This window comes from Gopherus flavomarginatus, chromosome 1, assembly GCF_025201925.1.
Source record: "Gopherus flavomarginatus isolate rGopFla2 chromosome 1, rGopFla2.mat.asm, whole genome shotgun sequence".
Classification (NCBI taxonomy): Eukaryota; Metazoa; Chordata; order Testudines; family Testudinidae; genus Gopherus; species Gopherus flavomarginatus.
Window position 1 is genome coordinate 65197600 of NC_066617.1, and position 23750 is coordinate 65221349.

At 43.7% G+C, this 23750-nt stretch overlaps 1 protein-coding gene and 1 long non-coding RNA gene across 2 annotated transcripts in view; one reads left to right on the forward strand and one right to left on the reverse strand.

The window, feature by feature from the left end:
- Positions 1–23750, reverse strand: part of PPM1H (protein phosphatase, Mg2+/Mn2+ dependent 1H) — a 215571-nt gene that overhangs the window by 74417 nt on the left and 117404 nt on the right. The window contains exons 3-4 of the mRNA XM_050923794.1: positions 21409–21753; positions 7974–8086 (exon numbers count right to left, since the gene is read on the reverse strand). Of these exons, the coding sequence (XP_050779751.1) occupies positions 7974–8086; positions 21409–21753 (458 nt within the window). The remainder of the gene's footprint in view (positions 1–7973; positions 8087–21408; positions 21754–23750) is intronic.
- The window catches only part of LOC127034925 (uncharacterized), a 105582-nt gene that overhangs the window by 9474 nt on the left and 72358 nt on the right, over positions 1–23750 (forward strand). The window lies entirely within an intron of this gene.

A 23750-nucleotide genomic window follows, 5' to 3' on the forward strand; every position in this document is an offset into this window, starting at 1 on the left:
AATTCTATTTGAATTAAGTGAGCAGTGAAGATATACTGTCTTTTACAAAGCAGCTATTCTGATACTCTGGTCTGGTGACTATAGAACGTGTACGTCACACTGGTATGCAAAGTAAAGTGCAGTGTAATAGATTGAGACCAATATAAACTGGAAACTTTATTTATTGAATACAAGACCAATAGTGCTGCAGTCAGCTACCCAGATAACTTTGCATGAAAGTTGGTGAATATCCTTCCTGCCAGCACTCATTTCACACAATGTTTGAAGGGAACCAAATAGATAGCTTGACCTTGGGACCTGTACTTTTAAAAGGAAAGCACTGAAAGACTCTCTTTTCATTTTCCCTTCCCCCATGAAGGAGACAGTGTGCCAAGCTTAGAGAGAAAGACACATTAAAAATCTTTGGCCAAGGTTCAGATATAGATTTTCACTGTACAAGAAGTTATATTTATGACAGAATCTAAGAATGACCAGGCCCACCAATTAGAGAGCGGAAGTGGCTTTCTGAGTAGTTTATCAGACTGTGAAGATGTCACCTCATTTTTAGTAGGATGCCTATATCATGTTCAGTTACTGTAGAACTGTGACTCCTTGGTTAGCAAAAAATTAATTATATCATTAACATTAGCATTATCTGCTAAGGCCACAACATCATTCTCAATAAGAATACATCACAAAACCTAGAATTAGCACAGTTTCCCTCCCTTCCATACTCAACTGAAAATGTTCAGCTTGGATAAGCCTAGTAGTCCATGTAGAAGTGAGCTAGGGCTGTACCAGAGGACTGCCTGCTGGTAATTTAGTAATATGATAATTAAAGTCTTTTCATGATGTAATTACATATCAACTACAAAGGGACAGCTGCTCCACAACAGTGCCAGGGTACATGGCATGAAATGATTAGATTTGAGAAGCTTTAGTGGTTAAACTGAATACCACAGACATAACTCCGAGGTATAGTTAGCACTGCACACACCCCATTATTATTCTTCAAGTCTCACGCTTAGTCTTTCCTTATTTTCATTGTGATAGTAAGAGTTTCCCTCATATACTTGGTTTCTATGATACCAGAAAGCCTTTTAAAACCTACCTTTGTCAACCCCTGCTGTTTTGAAATTGCTCTGAATTTCAAGTCTAGGTCTATTTCAGGACAAGAGAGTCTGTACAGTCTGGACCTATACATTGAATGCTTCCGCCGACGTGCACAGGCAGAAATTATGGAAAAACAACATCACTTGCCTCATAACCTAAGTCGTGCAGAACGCAATGCCATCCACAGCCTCAGAAACCACCCTGACATTATAATCAAAGAGGCTGATAAAGGAGGTGCTGTTGTCATCATGAACAGGTCTGACTACCAAAAGGAGGCTGCCAGACAACTCTCCAATACCAAATTCTACAGGCCACTTCCCTCAGATCCCACCGAGGAATACACTAAGAAACTGCACCATCTACTCAGGACACTCCCTACACTAACACTGGAAGAAATCAACACACCCTTAAAGCCCCGACCAGGGTTATTCTATCTACTACACAAGATCCACAAACCTGGAAATCCTGGACGCCCCATCATCTCGGGCACTGGCACTCTCACTGAAGGACTGTCTGGATATATGGACTCTACTCAGACCCTATGCCACCAGCACTCCCAGCTATCTCCGTGACACCACTGATTTCCTGAGGAAACTACAATGCATTGGTGACCTTCCAGAAAACACCATCCTAGCCACCATGGATGTAGAGGCTCTCTACACAAACATCCCACACACAGATGGAATACAAGCTGTCAGGAACAGTATCCCTGATGATGCCACAGCAAAACTGGTTGCTGAGCTTTGTGCCTTTATCCTTGACAACTATGTCAAATTTGATGGCAATATATATCTCCAGATCAGTGGCACCGCTATGGGCACCCACATGGCCCGACAATATGCCAACATTTTTATGGTCGACCTGGAACAACGCTTCCTCCGCTCTCGTCCACTCACGCCCCTTTTCTGCCTACGCTACATTGATGACATCTTCATCATCTGGACCCATGGGAAGGAGACTCGGGAAAAATTCCACTACGATTTCAACAGCTTCCACCCCACCATCAACCTCAACCTGGACCAATCTACAATACACAAGAGGACCACTTCCTAGACACCACGGTGCAAATAAGTGATGGTCACATTACCACCACCCTATACCGAAAACCTACCGACCGCTATGCCTACCTTCATGCCTCCAGCTTCCATCCCGGGCACACCACACGATCCATAGTCTATAGCCAAGCACTGAGGTACAACCATACCTGCTCTAACCCCTCAGACAGACACCAACACCTACAAAATCTCCACCAAGCATTCTCAAAACTACAATACCTGCACGAGGAAATAAGGAAACAGATCAACTGAGCCAGACGTGTACCCAGAAGCCTCCTACTGCAAGACAAACCCAAGAAAGAAACCAACACGACTCCACTGGCCATCACATACAGTCCCCAGCCAAAACCCCTCCAACGCATCATCAGGGATTTACAACCCATCCTGGACAACGATCCCACACTTTCATAGGCCTTGGGTGGCAGGCCAGTCCTTGACCACAGACAACCTGCCAACCTTAAGCATATTCTCACCAGTAACTGCACACTGCACCATAGTAATTCTAACTCAGGAACCAATCCATGCAACAAACCTCGATGCCAACTCTGACCACATATCCACACCAGCGACACCATCACAGGACCTAACCAGATCAGCCACACCATCACCGGTTCATTCACCTGCACGTCCACCAATGTAATATATGCCATCATATGCCGGCAATGCCCCTCTGCTATGTACATTGGCCAAACTGGACAGCCGCTACGGAAAATGATAAAAGGACACAAATCAGATATTAGGAATGGCAATATACAAAAACCTGTAGGAGAACACTTCAACCTCCCTGGCCACACTATAGCAGACCTTAAGGTGGCCATCCTGCAGCAAAAAATCTTCAGGATCAGACTTCAAAGAGAAACTGCTGAGCTTCAGTTCATCTGTAAATTTGACACCATCAGCTCAGGATTAAACAAAGACTGTGAATGGCTTGCCAACTACAAAAGCAGTTTCTCCTCCCTTGGTTTTCACACCTCAGCTGCTAGAAGAGGGCCTCATCCTCCCTGATTGAACTAACTTCGTTATTTCTAGCCTGCTTCTTGCTTGTTTATATATACCTGCCCCTGGAAATTTCCACTACATGCATCCGACGAAGTGGGTATTCACCCAAGAAAGCTCATGCTCCAAAACGTCTGTTAGTCTATAAGGTGCCACAAGACTTTTTGCTGCTCATACAAATTAGATCTATCTTGGTACGTATAAACAACGAGGAGTTCTTGTGGCACCTTAGAGAGAATAACAAATTTATTTGGGCATAAGCTTTCGTGGGCCATAACCCACTTCTTGTCATCTGTTGGGAATGGGCCACATCCACCCTAATTGAATTGGTCTCGTTAGCACTGACCCCGCATTTGGTAAGTCAACTCCCATCTTTTCATATGCTGTATATTTATACCTGCTAACTGTATTTTCCACTTCATACATCTGAAGTGAGTTACAGCCCATGAAAGCTTATGCCCAAATAAATATGTTAAGTCTCTAAGGAGCCACAAGGACTCCTCACTGTTTATACTGATACAGACTATCAAGGCTACCCCACTGAAAATTGGTATGTATGTGGTTCCTTCTGGAAGTAGTGAGGAATCTCTTTTCTCTTGAGAGAATTACACAATGTAGATGTAGCACCCAGGAAAGAAAAGTCTCCCACTTACATTTGGTAAGCCTACCCTTTTCGTTTACAATTTCACTGTTCCCCTTTTCATTGCAGTCACTCATACTTGTTCAAAAGGAGTTGAAAAGTGGGTGAAAACAGCAACTATTCTGATTTAGTAGAATTCTGTACCCACTTTCTACAGGCCAAAATGATCACCAAGGTGTAAGCCAATGGAGAACCAGTATTTTTATTAGCTATGTGACAAATTATGTCCAATTGTCCCTATGTGGATATGCCTGAAGTTCCTGGCAATAGGCAAGCAGACTCTCAGCTGCTGCCATCTTGGTGACTGGCACCTGATGTGAACCTGGTATTCTTACTTCTACCTTGCAGAGGGTTAGAAGTAGGCATCAGGTGCTTGAGACACTCAACTCAATCTAGAGATTTTAAAGCAGCAATGAACTTTTCCAGCAAAAACCTTGCAGAACTCTCTTGGTGGTACTTGTTCAGTTGTCAAAGATCTAGAACTGGATGCAAGAGATACCTAGCCAGTCAAAGAGCTCTCCCTCTCTAGGTTCTGAAAAGGCCACTACCCATTACTCAGCACAACAAACCTATCTGTGCCAGTGGGACCTTCACAATAGAAGATCCAACTGCCAATGATTTAAAAAGGCCCTATTCACTCTATGGAACCCTGGGATCCAAGGAGGTAGCATGCACTGATGTATGATTGGCAACAACTCCACTCAGTCCATCAGACTTATGATTGCTATTAGACTCATAGACTTTAATGCTAGAAGGAACAATCATGATAATTTAGTCTGACCTCCTGCACATTGCAAGCCACAGAACTTCAACCACCTACTCCTGTAACAGACCCACAACCTCTGGCTGAGTTACTGAAGCCCTCAAATCCTGATGCGAAGACTTCAAATTACAGAAAATCCACCATTTACACTAGTTTAAACCTGCAAATGACCCATGCTGCAGAGGAAGTTGAAAACCCTCCAAGGTCTCTGTCAATCTGATCTGGAGGAAAATTCCTTCCCCACTCCAAGTATGGCAAACTGTTAAGACCTCAAAAATGTAAACAAGACCTACTCACCAGACACCTGAGAAAGAATTTTCTGTAGTAACCCAGAACCCTCCCCATCTAGTGTCCTATCTCTGGCCATTGGACATATTTGCTAATAGCAGACAGGGATGCATGGGCCATCTGCCACGGTAGCAATCTCACTATACTATCCCCTTCCTAAACTTATCAAGCTGAGTCTTGAAACAAATTAGTTTTTTTGTCCCAAGTACTCCCCTGGGAAGGCTGTTCTAGAACTTCAGTTCTCTGATACACTTCAAATTAGATGAAGGTTTCTAGCTAAACTTGTTGATGGTCAGTTTACAACCATTTGTTCTTGTGCCAGCATTGATCCTTAACTTAAGTACCTCCTCTTCCTCCCTGGTGTATCTCCCTCTGATGTATTTATAGAGAGCAACCATATCTCCCTTCAGCCTTTATTTTGTTAGGCTAGACAAGTTAAGATCCTTAAATCTCCTTTCATAAGGCAAGTTCTCCATTTCTCTGATTATCCCAGTAGCTCAATTAGTTCCCTCTCTATTTCTATGCTTCCTCTTCTTCTGAGCATGGACTTTGGAGGGATTCCAAGGGCACTCAGAGCCATCAGAATTCTCAGTAACTCAACTCAAGTGAATAATCAAAAACCTCACTTCCAAGATTTTGAACCCGAACATCTCATATTGTCCTCCGCTGGATCTGAGGACTTAGGCTTATTCCAGAAGATCCTTTTGGCATTGTGTAACTAACACCCAGAGCACCTCCCACCCCAATAGAACAATTCTACTCAGTTCCAAGAACCACCTAGGCCTCCTTCATAAAGAAGGTTTTGAGGCTGTGGCCTGTTCTCACTCAGGTCTTGATGAGAAAGATACAGAGGCAGTACACTCTGTGATGAGTGCTCTCTTCTTTCCAAACACTTAACGTTTGGGATTGATGGTACAAAATTAAAATCACTGCAGAGCAAAAAACACCTCAAAAAACTTTTAGGGGCAGTCATACAGGGTTTTACCATATCAAGGTACCTGTTCCAGAACAATCTGTGGGGCAAAATAAAAAGCAAAGCCCTCTGCAATAAGATCACATATGACATAGTCAATGACTGCTACTCTCTAATCATACTCCTTTAGTCATGCAGAAGGGAGAATTCTCCCATCTGATTGAGTGATTAGCTGAAGTGACAGAAGCTGAATTCAGGATAGTGTCTTGTGAGCTTTACTAGGGTGATTAAAAAGGGTGCCTTGTGTCTGTAGTCTGCCTAGAGAAATTTAATCCTGGAAGCTAGATCTAAAAGGAGCTAGTGCATAGACTGTAGTTACTATGTTAAGACTGAGAATCCCAGTTGCTCCTAAGTCTGAACGTGTATTGTGTGAACAGCACTAAGAAGTGCTGAAGATGAGGAGACTTTTGTTCAGATTGTAAAAGACAACACTGCAACTTCTCCTCTAATTTAGTCAGCTCAATGGAAAAGTCAGCAATCCAATTTCTTATCTATAGAGCTGGCAGAAACCAGCTGTGATTGTTCTGAATACAAGGCAAGAGACACAAAGAATGACGCGGCTAGTATTTCTGAGGACTGTTTAACTTTAGTATCAGTGTGATGTAGTGTGTATGTGCATGTAACTTATTTGTTCACCTCAGGGGTGAAAGTAAAGCTGAAGACTTACCAGTACATTGGCTGGGGGGGACAAAAGGGGCAACAATGTTAAAGCCGCGGCAGCGCTTTGAGCAGGGCTGCTGAGGGGAGGTGCAAAAGGGGCAGCTGGACACGTACTGGCGGCCATTTTTTACCTGTGTGCCGTACTGGCCCACTGTCACCCCTGGTTCACTTTCACCTTGGCCTGATGCTGTGTGTCCAAGGGGGATTTGAGCTTCACCTTTTAGTGTCTTTTGTTAAGATGAAATTAATGAGTAGTTCAAAAGAAAAGTATGCAATACCTTGTTCCTAATTCAATGCGTGTCTACAAACATCAAGAAAAATCAGCACTGGCCTGCAGAGAACTGGGATGGTGTGCACAAGAGATTACTCTCGCTAGCTGTGAGTTTTGGGCCTGCTGCCCCCTCAAAAATCTAAAGCTTCTGAGCAGCACTACAGCTGTTCTCTCACTATCTTAGTCGATACATGCACACAATGAAATTGTGAAAAATATATACTCACAAGCATGCGTGTGGACACACAAGTATACAGATACATTTTTCTTCTTTTAATGGTTTTCTGTTTAATATTAGGGCTGCCTACTCCCCTTCTCAGGTTTACGAAGTCTTGCTCCATACCGCCCAGAGAACAGCCTTCCCCTCCTCTCTACTTTTCTCAGCTTGTTCTTTCCCAATATGACAGGGCTGCTGCACAAACAGCAAAAAGACTGGAAATCTAGAAGAACAGTCTCTCTCTCTCTCTGGGGGTCGCGTGGGGAGGAAAAAGAGAGAGAGTGTTCCAGTATGTTCCTGGTTTTGACTGACTCAGAAGACGAAAAACAGCTTTTTCTCTCTGATATTTCCAGTGGCCAACATTCTGTCAATCATCATCATTAAATAAAAGAGGTTAGCTAAATGACCTGAACTTCCGAAGAGTCCATCAAGTTTCAATCTGAGCGGTAGGTGAATATCTGAATCAGGATTTATTTATTTAATTCTATCCTAGCCTGTTCATATGCCCAGTTACAAAAGCACTAACCAAATCTGTCATAATTGACTAGCTCTGAACCCATCAAAGATTAGCTATGAGATCCTCCAAGACTAGGCTGGGGGACAACAGCAACTTCCAGTTCAAACAGCTCTTTCAATTCTTATCAACAAACACAGGACCATTTCAAAATAGTGGTTAATAAAAGTCTTCCACTAGAACACACAGTAAATGAGTTTTCACTTGACACTGCACAAGAGCCATTGAGTCATTTAGAAACTGTTAATAAGGGACCAGCAGAAAATTCAGCTTCTCTAAACATCACTCTTATCTGAATAGTGGGCTTATGTTAGTTTTAGTTTCTATTAAATACTTATTGCAACTGTTCCATAGAAACAGTAAGGCATATTATTGCTGCTCTTATTTGAATTGAGATGCATTCCAATCAAGGAGCAGGGCCCCATTGAACTACTCTGCAAATTGCCTGTTGCAAAGGAAATTATTATTTTTAGGCAAAAAACCCTAGAGATCCGCTTTGCTTACCTACTGTCACCAGCATTTGCCACGTAGAGCTTCCCCAGCATATACACAACAACAAGGGCTGTGCAGCCACCAGATATATTGTAAACAGTCCTCTCTCGCTCTATTTGTAAATCCTAAGGAAGACAGAAGAGAGTTTATAAAATAGCTCTGCAACTGGAATTTAGGAAGAGATGATTTTCATTAAAACCTTACGTATTCTTATTCCTAAACCAAAAGTCCTGTTGAGTTTATTTACTTGTTGCGGCCACAACTGTATATTCAGGGAAACAAATGGAACATCTAAGAGCAATGTACATAGGGCCCAATCCTGTTTGCTCCATGGATAAAGTAACCTGGCTAATATCGTGCAAGGCACAGCAGAACCAAGTGCAGTGCTACCCAAGGAGGCCATCCTCTGACTAATATTTGAATTACACTCTGGTTTCGGTTACATTCACAATTTCTGCTACTGCCTACAAATCAAAGTGGAGGAAGAAAACCCAAAATAAATCAAATCTTACAGTCTTTTGTCAGAGACATACACACATACATATACCAAAAATGCCCATTTTATATCATCTGTTCCATAGACAAGTCAGTATCCCACCCCCTATGAATTTTTGCATTTTTAGCAAGCTACAGAGTATTTCAAAGGGAGCAGAAATTTTTAACCATCAAAATAATTTCAACCCTTACAGTGAATTTTCAAGACATTTCCAAGTATGTTAAAACAGTTTTATTCCCTGGTTTTTTATAATGATCCTTTTAAAATCTGAAATCAATGTCTGTTTCCTTACCCATTTTCAGTTTGTCATGCACATGCTTTGGGACTGTACGGAAGACAGCATTTATGTTTTATTTCGTTTTCATAAGATGACTTCAAAAGTATTTGTTGTAATGCAAAAGAGGGATTACTACAATGAGCCTGATTTTTCAGAGTATGTCTACACTACAAAATTATGTTGACATAAGTTATTTTGATGTACAGACACCACAGTAATTTAAAATCACTTTTGCGTGTCCACACTACACTCCTCGTGTCAGCAGTGCACCTCCTCACTTACTTGCATCGATATAAGTGCTGAGAGCAGTGCACCTGTGAATAGCTATCCCACTGTGCAACCTGCCACCATCTAGTGCAGGGTGTTTTGGAAAGGGTTTGCAATACCTCATGGGGGCAAACAAGTTGCACAGGGGTGCCTGGAAACATGATTTCAACATTCCATAATGCAGTTTTCTCCATCGCATAATGTTTCCCATCTCTTTCTAAAGCCCCATAAACCTGTGTGCATGCCATCTGAGTGAGAAGCAGCATGGATTCTGCACAGCTCTTTACTACTGTGAGGAGTGTTGCAAGTAAGGGACGTCTGATCCTGCAGTATTTGCAGTGTCGCCAGAGGAGCCATGACGATTCCTTAGAGGCTAGATTGCTGTGGGACACAGAAAAAAATAATTCAAGGTTGTTGGCTGCGTTCACAGAGCAGCTGAAGATGGTGGAGCACCGGTTCTGGACCTAAAAAACAAGCATTGACTGGTGAGACCACATTGTCATGCAGGTTAAGGATGACAAGGAGTGGCTGCAGAACTGTTGGATGTGCAAGGCCACGTTTCCGGATCTGCTTGCCCTCAGTGACACCATAACAAGAGCTGCACTGACAGTGGAGAAGCGAGATGGTGATCACTGTGTGGAAGTTTGGTAGCAATCTGATGTTACAATCAGTCAGGAATCAACTGGAGTTGGGAAAACCACCGTGAAGGTTGCTGTGATGCAAGTGTCCAGGGCCATTAATCACATCTTGCTACAAAGGACTGACACTCTGGGCAACGTGCAGAACATAGTTAACGGTTTTGCAGTAACGGGGGTTCCCGTACTGTGCTGGGGCAGTAGATGGCACACACATCCCTATTTTGGCACCAGACCACCTTGCCACAGAGTACATCAACAGAAAGGGCTTCTTTTGTGTGGTACTGGAAGCAGTGGTGGATCACTGGGGATGTTTTACCAACATCAACATGGGCTGGTCAGGGAAGGTGAACAGGCCTGTTCAGAAAGTTGCAAGCAGGGACTTTCTTTCCAGACCGGAGGACTAAAACTGAGGATGTTGAAACGCCAATAGTGATCCCTTACTCCTGTGGCTCATGAAGCCCTGGACAGCTGCAAGGGAGCGCTTCAACTACAGGCTCAGTGGGTGCCAAATGACAGTTGAATGTGCCTCTGGCTGTTTGAAAAATATCCCAATTGTTATAGCTGGCTGCTGTGTCCTTCATAATATTTGTGAAGCAAAGGGAGAGAAGTTTCTGCCTTAGTGAAGTGGCTGTCTGCTGATTTTGAGCAGCCAGACACCAGAGCTATAGGCAGCAAAGAATCCAGTGGCACCTTATAGACTAACAGACGTTTTGGAGCATGAGCTTTCGTGGGTGAATACCCACTTCATCAGATGCATGTAGTGGAAATTTCCAGGGGCAGGTATATATATGCAGGCAAGCTAGAGATAATGAGGTAGGTTCAATCAGGGAGGATGAGGCCCTGTTCTAGCAGTTGAGGTGTGAAAACCAAGGGAGGAGGAACTGGTTTTGTAGTTGGCAAGCCATTCACAGTCTTTGTTTAATCCTGAGCTGATGGTGTCAAATTTGCAGATGAACTGAAGCTCAGCAGTTTCTCTTTGAAGTCTGGTCCTGAAGATTTTTTGCTGCAGGATGGCCACCTTAAGGTCTGCTATAGTGTGGCCAGGGAAGTTGAAGTGTTCTCCTACAGGTTTTTGTATATTGCCATTCCTAATATCTGATTTGTGTCCGTTTATCATTTTCCGTAGCGACTGTCCAGTTTGGCCGATGTACATAGCAAAGGGGCATTGCTGGCATATGATGGCATATATTACATTGGTGGACGTGCAGGTGAATGAACTGGTGATGGTATGGCTGATCTGGTTAGGTCCTGTGATGGTGTCGCTGGTGTAGGTATGTGGGCAGAGTTGGCATCGAGGTTTGTTGCATGGATTGGTTCCTGAGCTAGAGTTACTATGGTGCGGTGTGCAGTTACTTGTGAGAATGTGTTTCAGGTTGGCAGGTTGTCTGTGGTCGAGGACCGGCCTGCCACCCAAGGCCTGTGAAAGTGTGGGATCGTTGTCCAGGATGGGTTGTAGATCCTTGATGATGCGCTGGAGGGGTTTTAGCTGGGGACTGTATGTGATGGCCAGTGGAGTCGTGTTGGTTTCTTTCTTGGGTTTGTCTTGTACTAGGAGGCTTCTGGGTACACGTCTGGCTCTGTTGATCACAGAGCTACAGGAAGAGCTCAGTGTGGAGCTATACGGCTCACGGAGGCTTTGAAATACCATTTTAATAGTGAGCCACAGTAATGTGTGCTGTTTTAACATGTTCTGCCTTGCATTGCTTTTTGGCACCCCAGTATGAACCTTGTAATGAGTGTTGCGTGTGTAGCAACAGAACACTGCATATGCAGCTATTGCTATTAACTGTGAATGATGTCAGCCCCAACCAGTATATGCTGTAAATTAATAAAGACGACTTATATTTCCATAAATAGACTTATTACAAAACCATGCGAACAGACATGTTTATAATTGAATTAAACATTATAAATACAGGAGAAAGAACTGTTAAAAGAGAAAGAACAGTCATTTCCATTTCACAAACACGTACACCAACCATGTCTCTCACAGGTCAGTACATGTGCCGCTATGACTGCCTGCACTCTCCCTCAGGGTGGAGTGGTAGGTGGAGTGGAGTGCAGTGGCCCTGGACAGCACATGGAATGCAGTTCTCTATGGGCTGCAGAGGCAGGTGAGCATGGAACTGTTGAACTTTAAGGTCCACAAGAGTCTACAGAATGTCTAGTATTAGAGGGGTAGCCGTGTTAGTCTGGATCTGTAAAAGCAGCAAAGAATCCTGTGGCACCTTATAGACTAACAGACGTTTTGGAGCATGAGCTTTCGTGGGTGAATACCCACTTCTTCAGATGCATGTCATCTGAAGAAGTGGGTATTCACCCACGAAAGCTCATGCTCCAAAAAGTCTGTTAGTCTATAAGGTGCCACAGGATTCTTTGCTGCTTTTACAGAATGTCTGTTTGCTGCTTGAAAAGTGCTAGCTGCTAGCGCTAGCTGCTTTCTTTTCCACTCTATCCCCATCCATGCTGTCTGTGAGGGTATCTAAAGCAGCAGAGGCTTGCAGAACCTCTTAGAACATGCCATCATGCGTCGTCTTCCTTCTCCTTATCTGGCTGCGCCACTCTGCTGGTGCGGATGCAGAGATCCTCAAGGCCACATTTCCAGCTGCAAAAGATACCATGCACAGAGGTACTATTGTGAGCGTATTCACAAGATACATTGAAACTTGGTATACTGCATTCACTCCCTTTTGTCCACACAAACTGTAAGCACTACATTCTCATGTCTCTTTGGGATTCATAAAGCAGAGCGGCAGTCCCAGCGACGTTGAGTACAGCCCAGGAGGGAGAGGATACGCTGGGAAAATAAGGGGCAGGGATAGTTCACGGCATGAGTATATGCATATAGGACAACTGAGTTGAATACTGGCACTGTTTTCTACAGGTGGTGAGGATTTTAGCTGAACTTCCACTGCTGAGAGTAACAGTGGGTGAAAGGGAACAGCTCCTGCAGGCATGTGGCTGCAGATCAGCACCACATGCTGCCAGCCTACATGCTGCAATAGTGCCTGCTGAAATAATTGTTGCGTGGTTTGGGAAAGCGTCCTTCCATGGCAGGAGAAATAAGGCAGCCCTCCCCAGAAACCTTTGGCAGAGGACTGCAGAGTGCCTTCACAAAAGTTTCCTTGAGATCTCTATGAAGGATTCATGGGACAACCCAGTGCACACAAAAATTATTCTGCAGGACCCTCTCAGCAGCTCTACTTCCCCTCTACAGTTAGACAATCTGCTTCTCACTCTAACTTGTGATTTCACTACGTCTTCTAGCATAAGTTTAAAAAAAAAAAAAGTGTAGATGAACGGACGTGTCCCTGCAATATCAAAGCAAACTGTATACTTACCAGAGGTTCCTTCCCTTGTATCAGGCTCACCTGTGCTGGACTGTAGGGACTGCCCAGGAGCCAAAAACAAGTCCTGGCTTGCTGTGCCACTGCATCCCCCAGTCGCCTGTCCCCCATAGTCCTCCTTACTGTTCACAGCTGGGGCCTGTGACTTGGACTTCCTGAAGTATCCATGGAGCTCTAGGGGGTGGGATGGTGTCTCCACCAAGGATGGCATGCAGATTTTTGTAAAAGTAGCAGGTCTGTGGCTCTGCACCGGAACGACTGTTAGCCTCCCTGGCTTTCTGGTACACCTGTTGCAGTTCCTTGGCTTTCACATGACACTGCTGTGGGTCGCTCTTATAGCCCTTCTCCCCCATGCCCCGAGTGATCTGCCTGTTAATAATTATGTTTCTGCAGCTGGATTAGAGCTGTGCCTGCACAGCCTCTTCTCCCCACAGATCCACCACCTCCTGTGTACTCTAGGCAGAAGCGCGTCTGCAGCGTCTAGCCAGCATGGTCAACTGGGCAGTTGCCAGGTAATGTCTCTACACCAAGCAACCAGGAAATGAAATTTCAAAAATTCATGGGGCTTTAAAGGGGAGAGAAGTGTACCTGGCCGGTGGGCAGCAGAGTTCAAAATGGTGACCAGAGTGGTCATGTTGAGGCATTGGACAACACTTCCTGGAAGCCACTGAAGTTGATGTACATAATGCAGTGTCTATATTGACGCTGCATTGAGCTAATTACACCAACTTAAGCACTACGCTTCTCATGGAGGTGGAGTTATTAAGTGGGTGAAGCGCGCAAGTTACATCGGTGGGAATGACATTTTAGTGTAGACACTCAGAGTTAGGTCTATGTAAGCTGCCTTGCATTGACCAGGGCTGACAATCTGGCCCTTAATAGTTTCATAGATTCCAAGACCAGAAGGGATCACTCTAGACTGACCTCCTACATCACAGGTCATAGAATTTCCCTGAATTAATTCCTGTTTGAGAATCTCTTTCAGAAAAATATCCAATGCCTAGGATGGAGAATCTACCACATTTCTTGGTAAATTGTTCCAAGAGTTAATTATCCTCACTGTTAAAAAATGTACACCTTATTTCCCATCTGAATTTGTTTAGCTTCCAGCCATTGAATTGTTACACCTTTCTTTGCTAGACTGAAGAGCCTGTTAACAAATATTTGTTCCCCTTGTAGATACTTATAGATAGTGATGAAGTAACCCCATAACCGTCTCTTTGTTAAGCTACATAGAGTGAGCTCCTTGAGTCTATCGCTATAAGGCATGTTTTCTAATCCTTTTACCATTCTTGTGGTTCTTCTCTGAACCATCTCCAATTTATCATCAACATCCTTCCTGAATTGTGGGCACCAAAACTGGACACAGTATTCCAGCAATGGTTGCATCAGTGCCAAATATGGGAGTTTATATTACCCTACTTATTTCTACTTGATATTCCTGTTTATACATAAACAAAGATTGCATTAGCCCTTCTGGCTACAGCATCACAAAAGGAGCTCCTGTCAGCTGATCATCCACCATGATCCTCCAAATCTTTTCTGGAGTCACTGCTTCCCAGGATAGAATCCCCCAGCATGTAAGTATGGCCTGCACTTCAATAACACCACTAATTCTGCAAACAGATACATTGAAAAAAAATGATCATCTTTTTTCCTTACCAGTCTTGACAGTGACTCATATAGCCATCTGTAGATGCAGGGACAACTTCTGTTCAGAGCTGCTCAAGTTTTACTACTGTGATGTGCCAAAGTCACCATGCTTTGTTAAATGAAATGGGACCTCAAATTGTGCCCACACTGCTGGATAAGGTATTTATATGTTATGAAAGAAAGAGCATTCCTGCACTGCAACAATGTATGCAAGGAAAATTAAGCCACTGTTACCATTTTCATTTCCTCTCATAGTGGAAGTAAATTTTCCCTATGGTATCTGGAGATTTTGCTGTGTAGCTCCCATTAATTTGATGAACATGTCTGATAGCTAAGTCTCTGTATACTATTTGGAAAATCTTTGTCACAGTACGTATGTTGCAATGACAGAGTATAGAATTCTCAACTGCTCAGTGTCTCTGAAGCACCGTAGAGAGATTCATTTTGGGTAAAGCCCCTAGGGCATGAGACTTTCCAGATTCTCTATCTACAGTAACTGACTTCCATGAAAACTTGCACATCTCAATAACTCTCAATTCCAACTGTGACAAAGTGAATCTTCCAGTGAATTTTTGCAACCACCTCACAGCGAGCAAGCAGCCTGCGAGCAAAAGAGCCACGCAATATTGTAATGGGACAAATCTCAAGTCTTCTCTGCCTGAATTCACCCAGTGCCACTCCCTGAGATGCTCAGGTGTTGGGAGAACTTTATGCTCCAGTTTAAGAATTGGATCTATGTTCTTCCTGGCTGGTGAAGGCCAGTGGGGAAACATCTGTGGTAAAAGATTGCCACCACTGCCCTTACAGAGAGCTGGCAAGAAAGCATTCGGCAGCCTCAGCTGTCACTTGAGGTTCAGAGCATAACCCTTTCTGGCCACTATTCCACCTTCCATTCTTTAGACATTGCTGAGCAGGTTCTGGTGAGATAACCCTCACAGTGTCTGTTATCCTTGATCCGTGTCAAGCAAAATACAGACTGGGTTTGGCACAGACTGGGTTGGTTACACTGGATGATCTCTTCCTGACAGTGGATGAAGATCAGGTATCGAAGTTCAAATGATGCTGATCAGCTGCCTTTGATACCATCATCCATGATAAGTTGCTTGGCTTGCTTGTGCCACCTAGTGGAGAATAGATGGAGCTGCTCTTAGATGACTTCTTTTCCCTTGGAGTGGCCACAGAGGGTAACTGGTGTTCTACTCTAAGGGCTCTCATTTGAGGTACAGCAGGGTTCAGGTTTTTTTACCCCTCTCATTCAACGTATCTATGATGCAGTATGTGTCGCAGTACCTTCAGTACACTTTTCACACCATACAAGCCTGACCCAGTTCTTGGCTGAACTTGGGACACTAACGTGGGCAAGCTGGCTAAGGTTCAGTCCAGACAATACGGAGGCAATGGTAGATTAGGGAAAGCATCACCAGAACATGACAGACTGTATTGGCATCTTTCAGTGGTATCCATCTGCTATTTACTGTCCGACTTCACAACTTCAGCGTGATGTTGGATCACTATTTGCTTTTAGAGGATTAAAATTACAGCACTCAGCAAGAGAGCTGTTTAATTCCACAAGGTTGTGACCTTGTCTATTGGATATGGACCGTTTTCCATGTTTTGCCACTTTAACATCTGCACTGTCCACAAGGCCGTACCTAAAATCCCTTTGGAAACTAAAGCTGGTGCAGTAGGCTGCTGTCTACTTGTTAGCAGAGTATCATACTAGAAGCACATGCCATCAGTGCTTCATGAACTAGCCTGCCTGCCTACTGGTTTCCAGCTAGAGTTTCACGTTGGTTTTAGTCATGATCAGAAATGGTTTAGGGCTGTTACTGTTGAAATTAGACGCTCAAGCTGAAGTCATCTCTGCTTAAAAAAGAGGGAGGGGGGCTTCTGGCAGACACTTTCCATTAGGGCTCCTCAGCTCCGGACCTCATTGTCATTTTGCTCCAAAACAGTCCATATCTGTTAATCTCCAGAACACACTGCAAAGCCCATTTATCTGTTCAGGGTTTTGCGGGAGGGCTAAGGAGAAGGGTGGGATAAGGATCTTTCTAGGGTGGGGTACACCTGCATTTTCACATTGACATCCCAGGCAGCCGGTGCTTCTCTTATGTGAGGGGTTTGCTATGTTGTTTGTAAAGATTTGCAATTTAAAGTGTTTAAACCTCCAGAGCCAGGGATAACCATCTGCTTTTGTATTTAAATCAAAACTTAAAAAATTTAAAAAAAAATGGATTTTTGTTTGTAGTATGGATGCAACAAAACAGTTGTAAGAGTCATCATAGGGATGCTGTTTACAGCTTCGGTTGCATTGTCCTGACCATAGTGCTACAGGAAAAACTGTTAAAATACAGACTTACTTAGCGAAGCCAGACAAACTTGAGCTAATTCTGTCAGAGTTGTAGTGTAGCTGGGTCACAGTATAAGACCACTGAATGGGTATTTGTTCATTGACTGCCGTGGCCTATCCAATGGGACTGGCAGTTCCAAACAAGGGAAGGCCAAGCAATGCTAATCATGGCTTCCAAAAGAACAAGCAATCTTTCCTCTTTGTGCAACAACTTTGTCCTGAGCAGAAGTTTAAAACAGAGTAGCAATACCTATTCCTTCCTCCCCCCCACCCAACTTGAGATTCATTAGTAAGACTCAGAAGTAGGGCTTGTAAATAAGTTTGATCTTGACCCAATTATACATGGTTGTAAACATCACATATGGATTCATTTGCTTTTTAGGTTATCAAGCAGATGCAAGTCACTCTGTACAGACCATCCAGAAAGTAATGTCCTATTTTTATGCAGGTTCCAGGCTTCTCAGTCTGTTTTACCTCAAAAGAAACACAGGAATTTGTTTCATCTATATTAGAAGGATGAAGGGCTGAGGTAACTCTCTCGGGATTTGAACTTGTGGCTCCAGGAGTGATGCTAAAAAACCCGATATTCTGAAATATAATGCTTGCATCACCAAGTCAACCCTCCTCTTGTTTTGTCAGTTATTTAAACAGTGGATTCTTTCAAGTGTTTCCACCCTTCAAAATGGCAGAAATATGACAACATATTCTCATCTCTCAAGATCGCCACCATTTTGATCTGAAAGTTTTACAAGAACAGTTTACTATATTTTATCTACACTGAATACAAATCTTAGTCCTGATTTAGAATCTCAAGATGAATCCAAACCTGGTTGTGGATTTGAACACCACCGCTTCAGCCCATCTGTTATTTTAGCAGTAAGCCAGTTTTGTATCACTTAACTGTATCACAAACTAATTTTCACCCCAATATAAGAAAAACAAAAAGCTATTAACTCAGTCATGACCTGACAGCAGGATAACTAGGGGCGAGGATATACCTTTCAGACAGGAGTGTACTCTGAATGGCACTATTTCTACATAAGGCTGAGTGTGGAGTGGAAGCGCTTTCCTTTAGTCTCTCTTTAAAACAAAAAAAAGAAGAGGTAGATGGCTCACCTGTGATGCACAAAGCGATGCATACACCCCCAACGGGTGAAATTCAGATAAGCCTCCTTTTGCTCAGTTCAGCTAGCTGAGTTTGATTGTTATCTGAGTAGCTTAATATAGAAGAATACTTGGAAATACCCTTCTAGCTCCCCAGGACATGGCCTATAAACCACTCAGGGTTTGTCCAGACTACTGTTTTGGGTTGTACTATAACTCGAGTTAACAAATGTAAGTGTAAATGCTAACAATGAACACTCAACTGAATGCGGCCTGGAATAAACATGTGTGATCTCAGGTTACAACATGGAAATAAATTAACACAAGCTACAACACAATCAAACATTGTAGTCTAGAAAAAAAACAGACAGGATGGAGGTTAGTAGTTTAAATAGCTGAGTAGGGTAACAGCCTTCCATGGAAGATAAACAGGGTGCCGTGTGGTTTACTGTGTAGGGGTGCGTAGAGTGAGCACTCTCCAGAGGAAATCAGATTTGACAGACACTGGAATTATTAATTGAGTTATGACTAACGGAGTTACTCTGAGACCTGGTCCACACTACGCTGTTAAACCGATTATAACAGCGTTAAATTGATTTAATGCTGTACCCGTCCACACTACAATGCACTTTAAATCGATTTAAAGGGCTCTTAAAATAGATTTCTGTACTCCTCCCCAACGAGAGTAACGCTAAAATCGATATTAACATATTGATTTAGGGTTAGTGTGGCCGCAAATCGAAGTTATTGGCCGGATAGTTATAGTGATAGCTACCCACAGTGCAACACTCCAGAAATCGATGCTAGCCTCGGACCATGGACGCACACCACCGAATTAATGTGCCTAGTGTGGACACGTGCAATCGACTTTATAATATCTGTTTAATAAAACCGGTTTAAGTTAATTCGAAATTATCCTGTAGTGTAGACATGCCTGAAGTGTCAGACTTAGGGTAAGACAGGGAAGACCTAATTAGCATTTAAAAGGAGGCTGAGCAGAAAGGAGTAATGGCACACAACACTCCAGGGAAAGAGAGGAGTTGAAGGCCTTCTATTAGGCAGTACCTGAAGGGATGTGCAAAGAGGGTTATATGTACCTACCCAACACTCTATCCTGGTTCAAAGGGTTCCCGTGAAGTGCTGTGCGTTGAAGGAAAGAAAACCGACAAGTGTGCCTGCCTACTTTAGGAATGCTGGTTTTTGTTAAACCTTGGGTGCAATGATACATTGTGCTAGTAAGGAACCCATGTAAATAAGCTAACTCAAAAGGGTTGGACTAGCGTAAAAACAAAACATGGATGAGATACTAATACAGAATGACCACAGTGTTATCAAGGAGGCTCACACCGTTACTTCAGAGAGCACCAGGTGTATAAAGAAGGACAGAGTTAGAGGAGTGGGAGGGGTGCATCAACCTTAGAAATGTTGCTGTTACATAAATCTCTCTCTCTCTCTCTCACACACACACACACACACACACACACACACACACACACCACTGTTATTCTTAAGCACAAGATGTTAGCCAGACCTTAGACTGGATATATTGTATTTATTCCTATTTTTTCCCAAATAAAACTGCTTTTTTTAATTAGAATTGTTCTTGTGCTGGGGTAACCACTGAGAGCTGCTCCTGTAGACAATGATGGAGAGGCAGAAGTGGGGGTAAAAGGTCCCCAGCCTACAGCATTTGATGAGGCATGGGGCAGGAGATGCTCATTTTGAATAAAGCCTACCGCGATGCCAGCTAGTGACATGGAGAAAGACAAATTGCCATGATTTGTGTGCACAGGCCCTAGCACAATGGGGCCCAAATTTCAGGCAGGGCCCTCAGTGCTATAATAAGCATGTGTATTTATGATGATGTTGTAGTGTATACTTCATAATACTAATTTAAGTATAGTTGATTCTGGGCAACTTCGGTCATCGTGTTGTGTAATAGTAAAAAAAGATTTGTAATAAAAATGTACAACATATTTTACAGTGAATATTTTCAGTTGTATAGTAGTTTGCAAAGAGCTTTCTGATTCTTTGGGAAGGAAAGCACTATACAAAGAGCTAATCATTGTAATTACTTGCGTGTGGAAACGAAACAGTCCTTTTCTGGAATAACTGCTGCAGTCTGCTAATTAGTCGGATGTACTAGGACTAATTCACATATATGAGGAAAAACTATGACTGAGTCCTGCCTTTGTACTTCACCTTGAGAATAAAATCTCTGGGAAATGCTTAGTTTAAAGTTTTCTGCACAAAGAGGAAGCTTTTTTAAGACAGAGTATAGTCATTTCCTAAGGCCTGATCCCACAAGCACTTACCAGGCATAGTTCTAACTGCTAGGAGTGCTCTCAGGCTAGCAAGCACTATGCACAGTGGCAAGAGTTTGCAGAACCAGGCTCCCGCAGGGGATATCCACTCAGGGGCGAATCCCTGGCCCCACTGAAGTCAAATGGAAATTCTGCCACTGACTTCACTGGAGCCAGAATTTCACCCCAAGTATCCATGTGAGTAAAGCGCAAATGAGTGGAGGGCTGAGGCCCACCCCCGCAACAACAAGCCAGGGTAGAGAGCTACTGTGCAGCCCCTATTCTAGCCTGTGAGCTAGAACAGCCATTGCTTCTCCACCTAGATGCAGTGGGTACTGGGGCTCTTCCCCTGGTCCACCCGCAACCTGCCACAATATGGCCTTCTACATCAGCCATGCAGGGCTGCTGCAGAGACCCTGCCTGTGGCATGAGTGATATAGATGCATCCTCCGTGCAGCTCTCTCTCCCACACCCCCTATACAGGGCCAGAGGCCATCTCACTGCACGAGGGTAAAATTTCACAATTTTTTTATTAGGAAATATACAGACCAGCATAAATAATTAATCTCACCATTGAAAGCTGATATCTACTACTGTGGAGCAATGTAGCTTTCTACATAATACATCTCCTTTTTAAAAAAAACAGTTTCTAAAAGCTACGTCAGCAAGTTAGACAATGTGACTGGAAGAATGGTCCAATGGTTAATGCAGCTGCCTGGGACTTAGGAGACCTAGGTTCAATTATTTTTTCTTGTATAATCTTGGGCTAAGGATCCTCTTTGTGTGACAGCTCCCCATTTGTAAAATAGGGATGATAGTACTGCCCCACTCACAGAGGTGTTGCAAGGATAAGTACATGAAAATTGAGAGGAGCTCAGATACCACACGACTGGGGGCCAGTAAATACACACCTAATTCTAGACTGAATGAGTGAAAAGAAAGTCATCTCCCCCAACCCATGTTACTCATTATACTGAGTAACAAGCAGTCAACGGTACTGGAATACACCTACCATTTCTTTGAATGCGCTTTCAATAGCTCCAGTAACAAGGCTCTCATGCTGGATCTTCTTCTCTGTAAAGAAGCGTGTTGGAGGGGTGTTGGGTGAGCCCGGAGCCCCAACCCCCCCACGCAGGGAGGCTGCCCTGGTTAGAGTTCTGCTGTTAGCGACCATGCTTTCTGGCTCCTCTCCCAGGCAGGTTGGGGGAAGGATTGCAGAGTTCTTCAGGATCTCCACAATCTCCTGTAGCTGCTCCACAATATGGTGATGAAGCAGTCTGGATGCTACAACAGCTGCCCCAGATCCAGCATGTCCGTCAAACAGTGACCAGTAGTACAAATTGATGCCATCATTTTCCTGTTTATGAGAAGAAGAAAATCACAATGTACACAGTTATCAGTGTTGTCAGTGACCCTAGCACAACTGACAGGTCAGCTACAGTCGTTAAGGTGCAACTAACTGTTCCATGATACAAAGAGTAGGTTTCTTTCTGGAAAGGAGAAATGTGTCATGTCACTCGGCTTTCTCCCCACCCCCCTTCCCCTTCTGAAAAGGCTGATAAATTTACAGTCTTTAACATGCTGCACCAAACATGTGCAGGAGGCACAACTAGTCTGGGATAGGAGGCTAGTTAAACATGCACTCTATCCTTGCTCTCCCTCTCCCTTGTGAATGACAAATGGGCCACTTGCAGTGAGGCTAGATACATCTGCATTGTTTCACTCAAATGTAACTTTTCAGTTCTCATTGTGGAGATAAACGAATCAAATCTCAATTCTTTGCTGCTTCCATCAGTTTGCTGGTTTATAAGTTTACATTCTCTTTTGGTAAGGTAAAGGCACTGCTGGGCATGAACTGGCACATAACTTCATATCGTCACATCCTGCATGTTCTCTGCAAGTCACATGGCAGTAATATATATTTCTCAGATCTTTTTCTCTTTTCTAAAAATGAATATGATAGAAAAATACAGCAATGAGAAAATTGTGCTCCGAAGTCACTTCAGCACTTCTGAAAATCCCACTCTAAAACCACCACTCAGCACAGTGCTTCAGCATGTGCTTAATATTAAATCTCATTGACGTCAACAGGACCTAAGCACCTGTGTATGTGTTTTGCTGACTCGGGGCTTAATTTAAATTGACAGACACCCACAGGAAACGTGATTATAGCAACAGACACTGCTGTGATAGAGATTTACTTCATTCTATCACAAAGGACAAAAAAATCCACCTCCACCCCACAACAAACCAGCACAAGGCCTACACACAACTTAAGTTCCATAGGATTTGTGCTGGCTTGCTACACCAGGATGAATTTTTACCCAAAATGAGCAATGAGTCAAGGAGCACCAAGATGCAAGGAAGGCCATATGAAAAACAAAACACTTAGGTAATTTCTCAGAGGTGTGTCACAAATCAGCATGTCAAGGAAGGGCAGTTAATCTGAGCTACTATATCCTAATCCTAGCACAAAATCCCCTTTGCAATATCACATGGTTACCCCATCACCGTAAATTCTTGCAATTCAAAATGCTAATGAGCTCTCTTGCACGAACTAACATTTCATTATTAATCCTAATGTTGCTCTAATGGCGTGCATCTTTCAAGACATGAATTACAAAATGATTAAGTAAACCTCTCTCTATCTGTTTACCTTCCCCAGACTCGAAGAAGAGCTCTGTGAAGCTCAAAAGCTTGTCCCCTTGTACCAACAGAAGTTGGTCCAATAAAAGATATTACCTCACCTACCTTGTCTTTTTCTAACTATGACTTTTTTTAGTTTAACAAAACACGATGAGGGCCATACTTACAGAATGGGGGACTGCTTCCTGTAAGGTAGTGACTGAAAAGGCCTTAGTGGTCAATAGTGGACACGCAACCCAACACAAGCGCCAGTGCAATGTTGTCACAAAAAGGGTTAACGCAACCCTTTATGCAGGACCGGCGCCAGGGTTTCTCGCGCCCTAGGCGCACGGCCATTTCGCTGCCCCCCGCACTGATCTCGCAGCTCCGGTGGAGCTGCCGCAGTCATTCCTGCGGAGGGTCCGTTGCTCCGGTGAAGCTGCCACAGGCATGCCTGCGGGTGGTCCACCGGAGCCGTGGGAGCAGCCGACCGTCTACAGGCATGACTGTGGCAGCTCCACCAGAGCCGTGGACCAACGGACCCTCTGCTGGCATGCCTGCGGCAGGTCAACCGGAGCCGCCTGCCGCCCCCCTGGCAAAATGCTGCCCCTCCAATAATCCTGGCGCCCTAGGCGATTGCCTAGGCTGCCTAAATAGTCGCGCTGGCCCTGTCTTTATGTACAAGGAGGGGAGAGGGGGGTAGGAGTAGAGAAGTGATATTACCTCTGT